This window comes from Rhinoderma darwinii, chromosome 11 (assembly GCF_050947455.1).
Source record: "Rhinoderma darwinii isolate aRhiDar2 chromosome 11, aRhiDar2.hap1, whole genome shotgun sequence".
NCBI lineage: Eukaryota > Metazoa > Chordata > Amphibia > Anura > Rhinodermatidae > Rhinoderma > Rhinoderma darwinii.
Window position 1 is genome coordinate 40,398,109 of NC_134697.1, and position 17,709 is coordinate 40,415,817.

A 17,709-nucleotide genomic window follows, 5' to 3' on the forward strand; every position below is an offset into this window, starting at 1 on the left:
AATTTACTAGAATATACCAATTCAGGCTGTATGTACAATACAACTCCATACAGTAATGACTTTCTTCCCAAGTGAGAATACATATTTATAGCGGTTTAAATAATGTATACATGTTCTGTTCATATAGAGATTTGTTAGTTCCAGTATTTCTACATGACAGACTAGCATTCACACACAGGAACATAAGGGCAGGAATATTATACACATGAGAGAAAAAGAACAATGAGTAAGCTTTCCCTCTTTTGTTTGCAATGCATGTTACATTTCCACCCAAATTAAAACCATTCAACACGAAGCCCGAGACGCAGAGCAGCACAAGTTCTCCTTCTGAAGTTAAGCAAATTATTTCTTAAAAGATTAAAAATATGACATTTAAAAAGCTCAACTATTTTGGAAATGAAAACAAATGTTCCAGTTATCTACTACTCTGGCACCTCAGAGGAGAAATATGGACGTCTGCCAAACATTAAGGTCACTGGAACAGTGCCATACACAGTCATTGCTTCCCTGACCTCATGACAACATTTTCGTTAAATCATAGACGCTGCTGTTATAAGAAGATTCCTTTAAGTACAAACCATTCGGTTAATTTAAATTTGGATACAGGGATATGGATGTTACAAAGTACAACATAAGTCACGTGGGAAATGAGAAGCAAAAGTGCTTCAGATTCCTATACTCTCACAAGACGTTGACACGGGTACTTGCTCCGGCTCTGAATTGAGTGCTGGCGCTTCTATGCAAATCTACTTTTGTTTTTAATAGCCAAAGTTTTTTAACAGCTCCGGGGAAAATAGTTTTAAAAGAAAAACCACCTCCAGGGAGTCTTTTCCAAGAATCGTTACATGCACAACGTAAGTCCAAGACACTAGTCTACAACATAACCTTCATCCTGAGATTAACTGTGTGCTATATACACAAGAGATTTATTTAAACTAGGGCAAACTAAAAGTGTAGGATTTGCATTCATATTAAAACTTGTTTTTCGCAAAGGGCAAAATCCTGGTTTCTAATTGCACTAGTTTACATTGACCTTACAGCCAATGACGGAGTCGTCCCACCACCATCCTCATGCCTTCAGTACTAAAGTTAGTAAGATGGCCATAATAGTGTCACGTCTAAGGTCCATATTATGCCTGTAATACCTTCCCCATAGTCCTACTGAACGTGAAGATCACCATAGGGTTCTATAGTGATCTTAACCCCTTAGTGACCAGCCCATTTTAGGCCCTAATGACCAAGCTATTTTATTCGTTTTTCTATAGTCGCATTCAAAGAGTTATAAAGTTTTTATTTTTTCGTCTACATAGCTGTATGAGGACTTGTTTTTTGCGGGATTAGTTGTACTTTTTAATAGCACCATTTTAGGGTACATATAATTTTTAGATTAACTTTTATTAACCTTTTTGGGGGGGGGGGAATTATAAAAAAAACCTGAAAATTCCGCCATTGTTCTATGCGTTTTTAAATTTACGCCGTTCACTATGCAACGTAAATAACAGGTTACCTTTATTCTATGGGTCGGTACGATTACGGCGATACCACATATGTAGAGGTTTTTTTTATGTTTTACGACTTTTGCACAATATAAACACTTTTGAACTAAAATTATTTGTTTTTGCATCATCGCTTTGCAAGAGCCGTAATTTTATTATTTTTCCATCAATGTAGTAATTTTTTTGGGCTTGTTTTCTGCGGGACAAGACGTAGTTTTGAATGGTACTGTTTTGGGGTGCACGGGACTTATTGATTCATTTTTATTATGACTTTTTTGGGGGGCAATGGAAAAAGATTGCAATTTCGCCATAGTTTTTTGCGTTTTTTTTTACGGTGTTCACCTTGCGGTTTAAATTACATATTAACTTTATTAATGGAGTCATTATGGTCGCGGCGATACCACATGTGTACTTTTTTTTTTACACTTTTACTAAATAAAACCACTTTTTATGGAAAAAAATGTTTTTTTTTTGTTTTTTTTACTGTACTTTTTATTAATAATCTTTATTTCACTTTGATGACTTATTTTATTAGTCCCACTAGGGGACTTTACTGTGCGATCATCCGATCGCTGCTATAATGCTTTGGTATACTTCGTATACCAGAGCATTATTGCCTGTCAGTGTAAATCTGACAGGCAATCTGTTAGGACGTGCCTCCGGCACGTCCTAACAGGCATATGTCCAGGGCAGACCTGGGGGCTTTTATCAAGCCCCCGGCTGCCATGACAGCCCATCGGAGACCCGCAATTGCATTCGTGGGCCGCCGATGGTTGACAGAGGGAGCGCACTCCCTCTGTAAACAAAGTTAAATGCCGCGGTCGCTATTGACGGCGGCATTTAACGGGTTAAATGGGCGCGATCGAAGTAAACTTCGATCGCGGGCATTGGAGCAGGAGCTCAGCTGTCATCAGACAGCAGAGCCCCGGCTCCTGGCTGCACGGGAGACCCGTGCAGGACTTAGGCTAGGCGAACGTAAAAAGGCGTCAGCCTAGCCTAAGGCCCCTTAGTGACCGACGTAAAAAGGCGTATTGGTGGTCACTAAGGGGTTAAAGGGAATGTGTTGTCAGAAAATGACCTATTGTCTAAATCATGTTTTGATGTTAAACATATTTTTTTAAGAATTTTGGGTGATTTTTTTGGTTATTTTCTTTGTCATTATATATATTAAAAATTATGATAAAATTTAGCAGTTTTCACTCTAGTCACTGAGCCTCACAATAGACTGACACTTCCTGTTCTGTAGAGATCACTTCCCAGCAGTCACCTCATCATCATCACAGGCAGGATCACACTGACAAGTAACACACACACACACACACACATATATATATATATATATATATTATTTTTAATGTGTATATATATATATATATATATTATATACACATACATACACACACACATAGTCCTTCTCAATGAATTAGAATATCATCGACTCATTGTCTTTGAATTTCGGGAAAATGTGCACCTGTTTATTCAATGTTGTAATTCTGGTTTCAAATAAAAACAGATTTGAGAAAAAGAATTAGAATATCATTAAAAATTTAATTTATTTCAGTAATTCAATTCAAAAAGTGAAACTCATACATTATATAGATTCATTACACACAGTGTGATCTATTTCCAGCATTTTTTTTCTTGTAATGTTGATGATTATGGTAACAGTTAATTCAAACCTAAAATTTTGTATCTCAGAGAATTATTATATTAAATAAGCCCAATTTCAAAAATGATTTTTAATACCAAAATGTTGTCCTACTGAAAAATATGTACAGTATATGCCCTCAATACTTGGTCGCGGCTCCTTTTGCATGAATTACTGCATCAATGCGGCGTGGCATGGAGGCGATCCGCCTGTGGCACTGCTGAGGTGGTATCAATGCGGCGTGGCATGGAGGCGATCAGCCTGTGGCACTGCTGAGGTGTTATGGAAGCCCAGGTTGCTGTGATAGCGGCCTTCAGCTCGTCTGCATTGTTGGGTCTGGAGTTTCTCATCTTCCTCTTGACAATACCCCATAGATTCTCTATGGGCTTTAGGTCAGGTGAGTTTGCTGGCCAATCAAGCGCAGTGATACTGTGGTTATTAAACCAGGTATTGGTACTTTTGGCAGTGTGGGCAGGTGCCAAGTCCTGCTGGAAAATGAAATCAGCATCTCCATAAAGCTTGTCAGCAGAGGGAATCATGAAGTGCTCGAAAATGTCCTCGTAGACGACTGCGCTGACTCTGGACTTGATATAACACAGTTCTAATATATAGAACAGTTCTTGATATAACACCAGCAGATGACATGGCTCCCCAAACCATCACTGACTATGGAAACTTCACACTGGACCGCAAACAACTTGAATTGATGCATCTCCACTCTTCCTCCAGACTCTGAGACATTTCAAGATGAAATGCAAAATTTTCTTTCAGGCTGGGTTCACACGACCATGTTACGTCCGAAATGTACGGAACGTATTTCGGCCGGAAGACCCGGACCGAACACAGTGCAGGGAGCCGGGCTCCTAGCATCATAGTGATCATGATTACAGTACGGGACAGTAGTTCCACGCAGAGGCAGGGACTCCTAGCATCGTACATCACTATGATGCTAGGAGCCCGGCTCCCTGCACTGTTTGGTCCGGGTCTTCCGGCCGAAATATGTTCCGTACATTACGGACGTAACATGGTCGTGTGAACCCAGCCTAATCTGAAAACAGGACTTTGGACCAATTAGCAACAGTGTTGGTCCATTGTGTTATATCAAGTCCAGAGCCCCAACCAAGTATTGAGGGCATATACTGTACATACTTTTCAATAGGTCAACATCTCGGTATTAAACATTATTTTTGAAATTGGGCTTATATATATATTCAAATTTTCTGACACACAAAGTTTTGGGTTTTCATTAACTATTAGCCATAATTATCGATATTAAAACGAAAAAAATGCTGGAAATAGATCACTCTTTGTGTAATGGATCTATACAATATATGAGTCACTTTTTTTTATTAAATTACTGAAATAAATGAACTTTTTGATGATATTCTAATTAATTGAGAAGGACTAGTATATATATATATATATATTAAAAATAAACCACAGAATCCACCAATGATAATAAGTAATGGACACAGCTCCCCTCCATCCCATCCTGCACAATGACCTCTGCACAGGTCACAGAGCATGCCTAGAACATAGTAGTCAATGGATCTTCTCCTGTTCACGGATTCCTATGGTCCATATGGCTTCTGTAAAGCATATATCTCTAACGTAGATTGTGAGCCCCAATGGGGACAGTATTACAGGACCTCTGTACAGCGCTGTGTAATATGTTGACCTCTGCTTTAATAAAATTCAATATAACTGCGGAGGGATCTGGGTCTGGTGGTTGCGATACAGATGCTAAAATGTAGCCATATAACATCACCCAAAACAGGCCTAATACAAAAAGCAAGAAATTCCTAAGAAAGAAATTAGCTCTTGCCAAAGTGGATGGTCATGGAGAGGACAAACTGTAAATATCTACAGATGAGATGCACTCTGTGTACAGGATGCTGCAGAGGACACTAATATATACAGTAACTGCTTCAAATCTCTTAAAAGCCCATTTCCTCACACTCTATTTTAAACAATGATACTCTAAGAATGACATTAATCTGCATTGTTACATGGTGAAAGGACCGCACAAGTGCCATGGAAGGCTCGTGGGTTAAAAATCATAAGAATATATATGTGATTAAAATAAAAATCTATGTTAATGTTAAAAATATGTAATCCTCTCAACTAATCAATTTACTAGTAGTTTATCGACATAAGGGCTTCCTGCGCAATGATTAGTAGATGATGAGTTCCCTTTAAGAATTCCTATCCACAATAGGATAAACATTATGTTCTGTAAAGGTAATAATGAATTGTCTTTCAAATTCAATGTGCCGAATAAATATACAATATGTAAAGCATTGTTCTACTTATGTCACCCCGAGAAGTTAGAGCTACTGCAGGAGTACAATGCATGGATTTTTCAATAAGTGGGGATCGGCATGACAGAATGATGATGTACTTTTTCCAGAAAGTGAATTATTGAAAAAGGTACAATCTACATATTTTCCCTCTCCAGAGCAATATAGTCATTATGTTTAGGGGACTTGCCGCATAAAAGAGCCAATTTATCTCACATGAGCTGAGAAATACTACTTTGTAACTAAGCAACTGAAGGCAAAATATGTTCTCATTAATTCACTCTTACGCTTATTTAAAAGACACAATTAGAACATTTTTGGTCTCCAGCCTGCATAACATAGGTTTAGATTACAATATTTATTCTAAAAGACTAGTTAAGTGTCACTGGCGATTTTAGTTACAGAAAATGTCAGGGACTCTCCCCTGCCTGTTGTACCTTATCAATCAAGTTCTCAGCTTCCAAGAAACAGAACATCAGTTGTTAGTAAGCATTACACTTTACCAGTCAGTCTGGCTCTTTAGTTGCCACTTTTGAAACCTTTGGTCTTCCCCTTAACGGTACCCAATGTGTGCGAAAAACATATAATAAAAGAGTGTGAAATGTTGTATGTGTGGGCCTGCCCTAATGCGAGACAGTGTTTCTATCAGGTTACCGGCATAAAAAAACCCAAATGGGCTACAACCCTAAATCTCACATGGCATCCTAGCATATTTTATGATTTAACTTCCCCCTTAATAAAACCGTACATGATGCCAACTCCTGTCCATATAGCAGACGCAAAGGAAACGGTTGGGCATACGTGGCTTCCCCAGGCAAAAACAACTGATCACCAGGTATAAGGAAGTCAGACTTTGCGCCAGCTTTTATTTAAAAAGAGGTAATCTTCATAAGACAACACCTCTAAGGAAAAAGAATATACATATATACACTTTGAGCTTGGTCATGTGAAATCACACTGACTTGAATAACTTTGTGCTAGATGTGCTCTAACTTCCTAATAAACTCTGTTAGGCCAGGGCTCCATGGCGATTTTACGCACCGTGATTCTTGCACAGTGCAAAATCGCTGTCAATGTTACCCTTTAGGGTTGTATAAAATTGCATGCCCATGAACCAGCATGCAAACTTATAGGTTAACATTGGTGACCCAACCACACAATATCACAAAGTGCAATAATCACGATGTGTTAAATTGCCATGGACCCAACATCACAGCTCAGATATTATATTAAAACGGTGAGTAAATTCTAGTAATAAAAAGACTTGAAATTCATAGAGAAGTTATGAAAAACAAATGAAAAACTGCCAAAAATGAAATACACAAAATTCTCTTGATTAAATATGAAACTTGACAACATACTGTATATATTCATCAGCTCGCCAAATCGTAAGCAAAAACCTCAATTAAAAAATGTGCTTGTGAGATGTTCGCGGTACAGTCCCAAGGACCTCTATTAAGTAAAAGCCAATGTAGAAATGCAGGTTTCTGGGTAACGTCCCTTCTTCTTTGAGATGATTTCTTATCGTAATTGTAGTTGATGGTAATAACAGTGTCATACTATTTAACTCTACACACTTCACATATTCTACAATGTAACGCTACAAATATAACAATGTGTACTAAGTTACACCCATTACACAAGCTAAATAAGTATCTGAACCTGCTGTAAATACCCATAGCTGTAAAAGTTCACTGCGCCTTGAGTCAAAGAACTGTCTAAGAACTTATTTGTCATACTTATAAGCAACAACGCTGAGTGACTGAAAAGTGTGATTTTCTTCTTTTCATATTCACATTTAGGTGTTATGTATTCTCTCAGATCTACACAGTAATGTATGGGGATATTTCACACTGTAAAAAAACAATTCTTGTTCATTCATATGCAAAGAATAAATGACTTATAAACTACTTTAGCGGCTTGTGAAGGAAGAAAGTAGAATGAATGCAGCAGATTACTGAGAAAATCTTTGAGGAAAATCCGCAGCAGTCTGCAAGACAACTTCAACGTGGGAGGTTTTTTTTCTAGAAAAAGCTACACACAGCAATGGCTTGAAAACAACAAATGTTAATATCCTGGGGTGGCAAAATCCATGTAAATCCAGCACATAATTACTACATGATCCGTGGCACAAATTCGAGCCATCTTTATCATGGATGTGTCAAGTATTAGCCAAATTGTCATTTATTGGAACTAATCCTTGGCTTTTCTGTGCGGAATCTGAGCAAGTAAGAACCAGGTTACTCATTGCCGTGGCTGTTTTTTTTGTAGGACAAAAATTTGCAACAAATTTCAGTTGGATGTGAACGGGGCTGCGGAATTGCTATTCACATGTATGGAATTCGGATTGTCTTCAGATTTGATGCAAATTTTGGCACAGGAAACCGCGCTGAAATCCAGTGAAACATGTGTGAACATGGCCTCCTCATACAACTGAGATTCTGTGACATCAGTTTCAATGTAACAGTTGTGAAAGTAAAATAAATGGGTAGAATGATTTCTGTTATTTTGTGTCTAAAAGTTTATGATTTTAAGATATTTTTCTGACTGCCATTTATTTGTTTACCTTCATAGCTTTCACTGTCACTTTAAAAAACTTGTTTGGGAGGGGCTGCGGCAGTATGCGGAGTGCTATGCACCTTCCAATCCCATCAGATTTCCTTGGCTAACCTTGCAGAGCTGAGTGTCGGTCATAGACCATATATTGACCATACTAAGCTCTCTGAGTAAAGACAATAGAAGCCAATGACACAGGGTGATCAGCAGAGCGCCATGGCACCTTCACTCTTGCAATCAGTGGTGCCTCAGTGCCCGGACCCTACCAATCACAACTACTGACATATCTCTATGATAGATCAGTAGAGTAGAAGAGAACACAGCACTCCAAATAGTATTAAATTCAAACCGGTGGTTTATTCAGCCACGTCAAATGCAACGTTTCAGCTCCATTGCAGGGCCATGTCAAATGCAACGTTTCAGGCCCATTGCAGGGCCACGTCAAATGCAACGTTTCAGGCCCATTGCAGGGCCTTTCTCAAGGCTTGAGAAAGGCCCTGCGATGGGGCTGAAATGTTGCATTTGATGTGGATGAATAAACCAACGGTTTGAATATAACACTATTTTGGAGTGCTGCAATTTCTTCTACTCTGTATACATTGACGAGAGATCGGGGTTTTATTCTCTTGGCACCCATTACATGTTTGCTTTTTGAAGTGCTGCTACTTCTTCCACTATATGATAGATCAGTAGATTTTTTAAAAAAAAGACAGTGACCCTTTCAGTCTTCGGTTGCAATCACTCATCATAGAGACGACATGTCAGAAGTTGTGACTGGCAGATTCTGCTGAGAAAACTGAGTTTACATGGATAACAAATATGTCTGTACAAATGTAACCTTACGCTGACAATCACAGGCCCAAGTTAAGTTGTCAGTAATAAAACCTAGTATAAAAATTAGAGGTGCAAAAAAAACGCTAAGGAGCGGGAAAAAAAAAAAAGGAAACAAAAAAAAAGCAAAAAACAAAATAGAGCCCAAAAATGCAAAAAAAAAAAAAAAGAAAAGCAGGATTATTCCTTGATCAACTTGAATTTACTTATAGTGGAACTAAAGAACAAGTAAGGCTTTGCTCACATCTGCGTTGGGGTCCCACTCTGACGTTCCGTCTGAGCTTTCCGTCAAAACGGGACCCTGAACAGACACAAACTGACACGAATGGAAACCAGAGGTTTCCGTTTCCATCACCATTGATTTCAAAGGTGACGGATCCGGTGCCCATGGTTTCCATTTGTCTCTGTTTTGCACCGGATCCGTCGTTTTGCCGGAAGCAATGAAATCAATTGAAATCAACGGTGATGGAAACGGAAACCTCTGGTTTCCGTTCGTGTCAGTTTGTGTCTGTTCAGGGTCCCGTTCTGACGGAAAGCTCAGACGGAAAGGCCATCAGAATGGGAACTCAATGCAGATGTGAATAGAGCCTAAGTGAAATAATTTTATTTTTGACTGAAAGCTGTATGGATGTTTTTTTGTTTTAAAATTCAGCGTCAACTTGTAAAAGTAGTAGCAGAGTGAGAGTATACAGTGATCTGCATTAAGGATTACAGCTTCCCTCTGTAGACAATATTGACAGTTCCTCATTCACTTTCGGCCACACTGTGCAAACCCTGCTGCATTAAAGAGTAATAATATTAAATAAAATGCACAAAAACAACACTAGCAATGTAATCTGACACTCGCTGTCCTCCTAACTGCCTGAGAACCTATTGTGGATGCAGAATAAGTTGGGCTCCCTGCACACGGTATAGAAATGCTGCAGTGTTTACGCAAAATAAATGGACATGTTGCCGATTGATAAAGCGCATTGCAGGTCAATTTCCGCACTAGTTTTCAGCATCTTCTTTCCGCAGAGTGTGGATGAGGTTTTGATCAAATCTCATCCACTTTGCTGCTACTGTAAATTTCCGACCTGTGGGCAGGAGGCCTTAGAGGACATTTTGTATGAAAAAGTCAAGTAGTGTGGAGTTCCTCAGATACAATTTAAATAAATTTTTACTATAAGTAGATTGAATTCCCCTAACTGTTCTTCTGTTCTTTTATCTTGTCTCGTGGTAAAGTCTCTATAGTGTCAGGCACATCGTTTCAGATTAAAAGAGAAAACTCACCAAATTATAGAAATATTTAAAAAATTCAACACATTACAGATAATAAGGCAGATTTACTAAACGGACTACGATTTAGACAGCAAAAACTTCAACCAGGCCGTCTGAAGATGCACCAAATTTATCACAGTGGTGCACAATGTATGATAAAGTTGACATTGACCCTTTTCTCTTCTTTATGCCGACCATTGGTTGTCTTAGCTTTCGTTAGGTTCACTTTGGCATATTTCCCCCCTTCCCTGATAAAAGCCGAACCCCTTTTCTTGACACTTTTTAAAAGGGTACAGGAGGTCTGAAGCGGTGCAGATCTGCAACATTAGCAAACAAAATAAGGGAGATGCGGCCCAAGGCTTAGTGCACCCTTCTCTCCTATAAGATATGGGAAGGTGGAGAGAGGATATGGCTTTTCTCTGCCAAGACTTCAGAGGGGAGGAATGGATGAAGTGCTGAAAGTCAGCTCCAGAGAAAGGACAAATTTAGGGAGCTTTATCATGCAATTTGCGCCAGTTTCATGTGGAAAAGGCGCAATTTTATTTATTTTACGCTGTTTCAAATAGTCAAAAAATGAATAAATGCTCGGGGCTTAGGAGGAGCGGGGCCACCTGCGGGCCAACATAGTATAGAAATCGGCTTACATTTTATCGGAAATCTAGACTTTAGTTTGAGACACACGAACAGCCCAAGATGTGCCAAATTCATTAGTCGTGTTCCTTTTAAAAAATGTAGCGCATGTTACTTCAGTGGGCTTCTGTTTAAAACTGGCATTTGAAGACACCAATCTTGTTAAATTGCCCCCAATGTGATTTACTCTAAAAGACAAACGGAGAGTTTTAGGATTAATATATTATAGTCTTAAACTGAAGTTCATTGGAGTAAAATGCGCCAAATTGGTTAAAACATGTATCCACAAACAAAAGAACAAAGACTTCTAGAAAATATTTTGCTTAATGGAAGTTCATCAGCGTTCAAGACTACCCTAGATAAGGTTTTATTACCCAACACTACGGCACACAACCTGGACTTCATCCCAGAAGAACATATAAAAATATCAACATTTGTCTCTTAAAATAATCACGTGTTCTTCCCTATAGAGCGTTACTATATGCGCATGCACACGCGCACACACACACACACACACACACACACACAGACAGACACACACACACACACACACACACTTAGGGTATGTTCACACGTGCACGTCTGATACGCCTGAAATTACGGAGCGGTTTTCAGGAGAAAACAGCTCCTGAATTTCTGACGTAATGGCAAGTGCAGGTGCTTTTCACAGCGTCCATTACGGACGTAATTGGAGCGGTTTTTCCAAGGAGTCAATGGAAAACGGCTCCAATTACGTCCCAAGAAGTTACGCGCCATCTTTTGACAGCGGGGCGTAAAAAAAATGGCCGTCGGCACAGAACATCGTAAAGCCTATTCAAATGAATGGGCAGATGTTTGCCGGCGCATTGGAGCCGTATTTTCGGACGTAATTTGAGGTTAAAACGCCCGAATTATAGTAAATAGGGTGTGTGAACCCAGCCTTACTATTCAAAATGCACCACAATTCAGACATACATGCTGTGCACCACATTTATTAACGGTTTGTGACACTTTTTTCGACATACTTGACAAGAAGCGTGACTTAGCAAGAAAGGTGTATGGTCTGATGGTAAGTGGGCGTGGCTTAAATATGACACTGTGCGCCAAAAATGCGGCAGAATTTTAGAGAAAAAACTGGCATAAACTAAACCAACTAATAGGTGATAAGGCAGAGAAAGTGTCTAGTAAGATGTGCCAAATTTCTCATACAGCGTGCACAACTTTGATAAATTTGGCCTGATCTAAACTTATGCCATCTAAATCTAAGAAAGTATTAGTAAATCTGCCCTAATATATGTATATATATATACACACCTATATAGAAAAATACACTCACTTATATAGTCATGTTCTCCTTAACGAGCAGGCCTTTATAGCGACAAACTGACACCAACAACTGTCCCCAAATCTCCTATTGCAAGTTTTACATCCTTCATGCTTCTGTTACCTATAAAGCTGTAATCACACAATGAGACTACTACATACATAAGAAACCAGTTGACAGCTCAACACAATGCTCGACGAGCCTTAGACATGAGTGAGCTCATCGATCACTCAGGCTGATGGCTTATGAGGTAATTATTGTTCCCAAGGAAACATATACTGCCAAACTAAATCAAACTGATATGTGGCCAAGTATAAACACTTATAATGTGACTAGTAGAAACAAAAATTGGCAGGCGGCTGGAACATATGCCAGGTTACTTATTATATTTTATTACACTCTTAATTAAACAATGTATATCACATATCAACAGTGACTTATGGAAACATTGTTTGATTATTCTGGTATATAAGTTAAAATAAAGTAATAATTATTGGTTATAAAACTCATGAGGGATATGTTCTCCCTATATCATATATGTACCCCTTAAAGGAGTCTTCCAGTCTTATATAAATAAAGCGTAACCACTGTATAATGAGAAGTTCTATAACTTTCTACTGTACAATGGGGAGATTTGGTATGAAAAAAAAAAACACCACAATTCTGGCTCAATTTGCGAAAAAAAAAAAAAACTGCCGTACATGCGTTGCGCCAGATTTATTATGTGTTTAGGCATTTTTTTGCGTTTCACTAGACAGATTTGAAAAGCTTCTAGAAAAAGGGGCGAGGCTTCGAGTCTTAAAAGTCTGCAAACCTGGATGCAAAATCCGCAGAATTTCTGCTACATGTGCTGAAAGGGGTTGTCCAGGATTAGAAAAACATGGACGCTATCCTCTAGAAAACCGCCACACCTGTGCATAGGTTGTGTCTGGAATTGCAGCTCAGTTCTATTTAAGTGAATGAAACTGAGCTGCAGTACCAGATACAACCTGTGGACAGGTGTGGCGCTGTTTTTAGAAAAAAAAAACCGCCATGTTTCTCTAATCCTGGACAGCACTTACGAGGGTATGTTCAGACATGCAGATTTTGCTGTGCACTTTACAAGACTTGTTAAAACCCCATTTATATGTATTGTACTGTAAAACGTATCTGCAACTTCTGAACATAGCCTTAGGAGCTACAATTTAACTATACTAATACATTAAAATAAGCCATCAACTGCGAGAAATATGAGGACTGTACATTTGTTCAGCCTCCGGATGTAAACAAGATTGTTCCCATTCACTTACAGCAAACAGAGATGCCGGAAATGGTGAGAAACAAATCTCTTTAAAAAGATCATTGTCCAGTTTACCATCGGCAAAAGTTTTTAGATTTTATCCATGCTCACCTGCCACAGTAGATATATTCATTTAAAAAATGCATCCAGGTAGTACAAAAGTATAATAAACCTATTTATTAAAAATAATAGCCACCATAAAGTAATAACCATGTATTTCCAAACAATAAAACTGAAAAATAAAAGCCAGAAAGAAAAAAAAACAACAATACTCCATTATCAAAGCAAACATGACCTCCATTCCAATGGCTGGGATTACGTCTTAATTATAGACACAAGGGGGAAGATTAGTACAAATAAGTCAATATTTACATTTTGCCAAGAAAATAAAAAGAGGAAAAAAAAACGTCAAAAGCTGCAGAAAGATTTGAAAATCAATAATAAATTGACGTGAATGTATATAAACATGCTAATGGAACAAGTGGAAACAAAGTGTATTTGAACATGGGAGTGCTATGTTGCCCTCTTTAGGCTCTGGCTCTCAGCGCTGGTTTCTGTAGGCTCGCTGCCAATGAAGTAACACTGGATTCTGTTGCTTCTGCGATCCTGCTAATGAATGACTAACTCAGGCCAGAGGGGAAATGACATCACCAGGGTGTAAAGCACAACTGCATTAGGAAACTTTCTACCTGTTTCAATTATTTATCAATATTATCCTGTACAAAAGAGCCAGAGCTTTGCATAATCCCTCCCAGTGTCATTGCCTACTCCTCCAGAAACAACAAAAAAAACTATTTACCAGGGAATTAACAGCTCTACCATTAATACAATGCACTTCATAGAATAAAATGATGACTACGGGAACGAGCGCGAAAAAAATAAAATATTAAAATGTAATTAAGAAAATAAATAAACATATGTCACCGCCCTGAAGTCACAGAACGCAATGAAAATCTATTTACGGCAGACAATTAAATCTGCCAATTGTTCCACTAGTACGAGGAGGACTGCATTGTCTACAACTGTTATGCAGCTTGTTATTGATGCTGTTCAGGCACTAATAAAATGGCTGAGTCATTTCCTTTAAGTGGCGAGAGAACATGGATGATATTCATACTCCTTTCTTGATATTTAATCCTTCCCCCCCCCCCCTTTTTTTTTTTCTTTTCCCAGATTGCAAACCATGTTGAAGTAATAAATTTGAAAAGCAAATAATAAGTCCTGGGTATAAGAGGGGGGGGGGGGTATAGACAGCTGCACAGGAAAGTTAGACAGGGGGAGGGTACATGTTCGGATCTTCGCAGAAGTGAGGTCAACCTGATAATGTGTTTGTTTTTTTTTTAGAAGTTGCAAAATGTCAACTCAATATTGTTGCCATGAGAAAAAAAAAAAATATAGACACATAAAAAAAAAAAACTTGAGTAAATGAAAAACAAAGCCATTAAATCTGAGCATAGGGGGGCAGCCAAGCGCAACGAAGAATACTGAAGCCATTTCAAACATGTAATATTAAACTGCAATGTAACCCAAGCTTTAAATAAAGGCGAGACAAAACTGCAATTAAACCCATTAGGTGATAGGTTGACTAAAGCACACAGCAATCTATAAAAATAGGATGACTTCTATTTCGCCTTTAGACAAAAAAAAAAAAAAAAAGCTGGAGTGCCGGGAACAATGATGTTTATAAGATTTAGCATGCAATGCATTCTCTTAAACACAGCGCAGTACATGTACACTATAGAAAGAGTTCAGCAGTAACCTATTGCAGCCATTGGAGTACAATAAAGCAGTAGAATTGCAGTGCTACTTCAAATTACAGATTTGGAAATAAAAAAAAAAAGACCTAGTAAAGCGATCATGCTTTAATGATTTGGGCTATTATCTAAAAAAAAAATAAAAAAAATGTCAACTGTAGATCAAACATTATTTTCTGCCAGTGTTGAAGAAGAGGAAGAAGAAGAAGAAGAGAAGGGGAGGGAGAGTGAAGAAAGGGGGGGGGGGGGTCCATTTGCTGATTATTATAAAACACTGCATTGTGTATTGTAGGGTCAGCACATCAGGGGTTACTTTCTGATGACAATTGCAAATACCTTCCAGTAGAAGCGTCATATTAATAAATAGTCTAAAGCCATCAGATTCCATAAGCGGTTAATGCTTAACGTGTTAGTGCTGGTTACATGCCTGATTCTTATGTTTCCCCCTTTTTCCTGTCTCTCTGTCTCTCTATCCGCCCAAGCAGATCTGCAAGTTATTTTGAATGTATTTATTCAGGTAGCTGTCATTTATCACTTTATTCAACACATCTTTGCCAGCAAAAGAGCTTTTGATCTCACTCAGCCTCCATTTCATAATTTCCTCCCTCTTAAAACATATCAAACACAGTACTGAGCTGGGAACAATATCATGCACTGCAATAATAAGCCAGTGGGACTATAATGGATGCAATCAGCAATAAAACACACACAGCCATAGGACTGATAGCCAGGCAGAATAATAAAGCAAGCCACAAAATGCAGAGCTGGGTTATTAATAGAGCTGTCAATCAAAGGGAGCGGAAATTAATCACAATCTATAGAAAAATAGCACATCGATGGACGGGATCACATCACTGCATCTGCAGATGATCCCACCACAACAGCTGGAAGCCCCCATCATGTTAGGAGAACTCTTTAGAAAACATACAGTAGTACTGCAGCCTCCAGTGCTGATCGCTGCCCATACATCAATACGATCAGCTAACAGAAAGGGTTAATCACCTCTCCATGGTCGGTATTCCTACCCAAGGGAGTATCTTCTGGGAGAAAATAAAGTTTGGAGCTTGATAAAAGTTGCTTGCTAGTTCTCTCTTCCCATAACAGCTGGAGCTCCGCTATGCAAATCGGATCCTCTGGCTTACATCTGACTAAGAAAAAGTCGCCAAGGGACAAAATTCTTGGTCTGTCTTCAAGGTGGAACTGAAAAGCCTTGTAGAAGATATAAGGTCCATGGAGACCACAGGGTGAGCCGACCCACTGCAGGAGAAAAAAAACACAACAGTGTCATGTAAATGCAATAAATAAGACATCAGCGTCTCCAGAAAGGATACAATGTATCAGTACAGGAATGTAACAACAACACAACAAATCCAAATATTATTCTTATTTTCGAGCTCCATAGGGTAAAAGTTTGTGTAAAAGTTGCTGTGTGTCGTTGTCGGGGTGAGGGGCTGCCAGCCTGCCCCCCTGCAGCCACCGATACGGCAGCAGATAATAATACCTTCACTGAGTTGGGCTCCATCTCGACGTTCTGAATTGATTGAACTCAACATTCTCTCCAAACTTGTTGGCTTCAATGGATTCTATCAGGTCCTGGCAGGGCAAAGCAACAGCGCCGCGGCTTGTCAATATAAAACAGCCACTCCTCGTAAACGAAGGGTTAAAAATAACAGGCAAGGCACCCTAATATTTCTAGGGAACCCCAATTTCATTCCGCTTGTGGAATAAGGCGCACCGGAGCGCAACCCGCAAATATCAAAATAGAAGAACGGCGCGCATGTCAATGGCAAGGAGGAAGCTGAGGGAAACATAGTATTTAATCGCGATTAAAAAAATTAAATGTCGGTGCTACGCGTGATATATGGGCATACGAATGATATTGGGGGTGTAGAGGGCGAACTAATATAGGGGGATATTTTTTAAGAGACGGAAAGGGCGTTGTGGCTTGTTACCGCGCTGCCAGGACCTGCGTGTATATGTATAATATAAAGAAGGTTTCCTGCAGAGATTCAGGGGCGCTCTTCTTTCTAATGCTGTTTAGCAGAGCGCTGGTATTAGACGTGCACGGCGGAGGGAGCGCTAGATGACACCCGGATGATTATTTTTATGCTTTTTGTTTATTTTTATTTGGGTTTATAATATAATAAATGAACGGTCAGCTGCTTGTGTGCACAGGAGGAGGAGGAGGGAGGGGAGGAGGCTTTCATTATATAAACATATAAATATTAATGCAGTTTGTCAGCTCTCAGGGCAGGAAAATACACTCCGCAAGATCTGCAAATAATATTGAACGGTGATGCAGCCTTTATAAGGGAGGAGGACAATAAACGATGCCCACGATTAATCGATACGTGTTAGTAAAGGAGAATCTGCCTGCAAATGTAAAAAGCTGGGGACTGGATTGTTATGGCTGCGAGATAATCATTATTCAGTCACTGCTAAATGGATGGTTTGAATATGTGTGTGTGTGTGTGTGTGTGTGTGTGTGTGTGTGTGTGTGTTAGTATGCCTGTGTGTGTATATTAGTATGCCTGTAATCTAAACAGTCTGTTGTGTAGTGTACTACGTATATGGCTGCATTTACAGTATAATATGTTTGTGTAGTATATAGATTGCTATGAATTCTATTTGTTGTTGCAGCAGCTGTATCCT

The 17,709-nt window shown here is 39.0% G+C and overlaps 1 protein-coding gene across 2 annotated transcripts in view; it reads right to left on the bottom strand.

Moving 5' to 3' along the window:
- The window catches only part of ARID5B (AT-rich interaction domain 5B), a 261,942-nt gene extending 244,877 nt beyond the window's left edge, over positions 1-17,065 (bottom strand). For both annotated transcript variants that reach the window (XM_075841143.1, XM_075841142.1), the window contains exons 1-2: positions 16,559-17,065; positions 16,060-16,314 (exon numbers count right to left, since the gene is read on the bottom strand). In XM_075841143.1, the coding sequence (XP_075697258.1) occupies positions 16,060-16,314; positions 16,559-16,579 (276 nt within the window). In that variant the 5' untranslated portion in view covers positions 16,580-17,065. The remainder of the gene's footprint in view (positions 1-16,059; positions 16,315-16,558) is intronic.
- Positions 17,066-17,709: the final 644 nt, after the last annotated feature.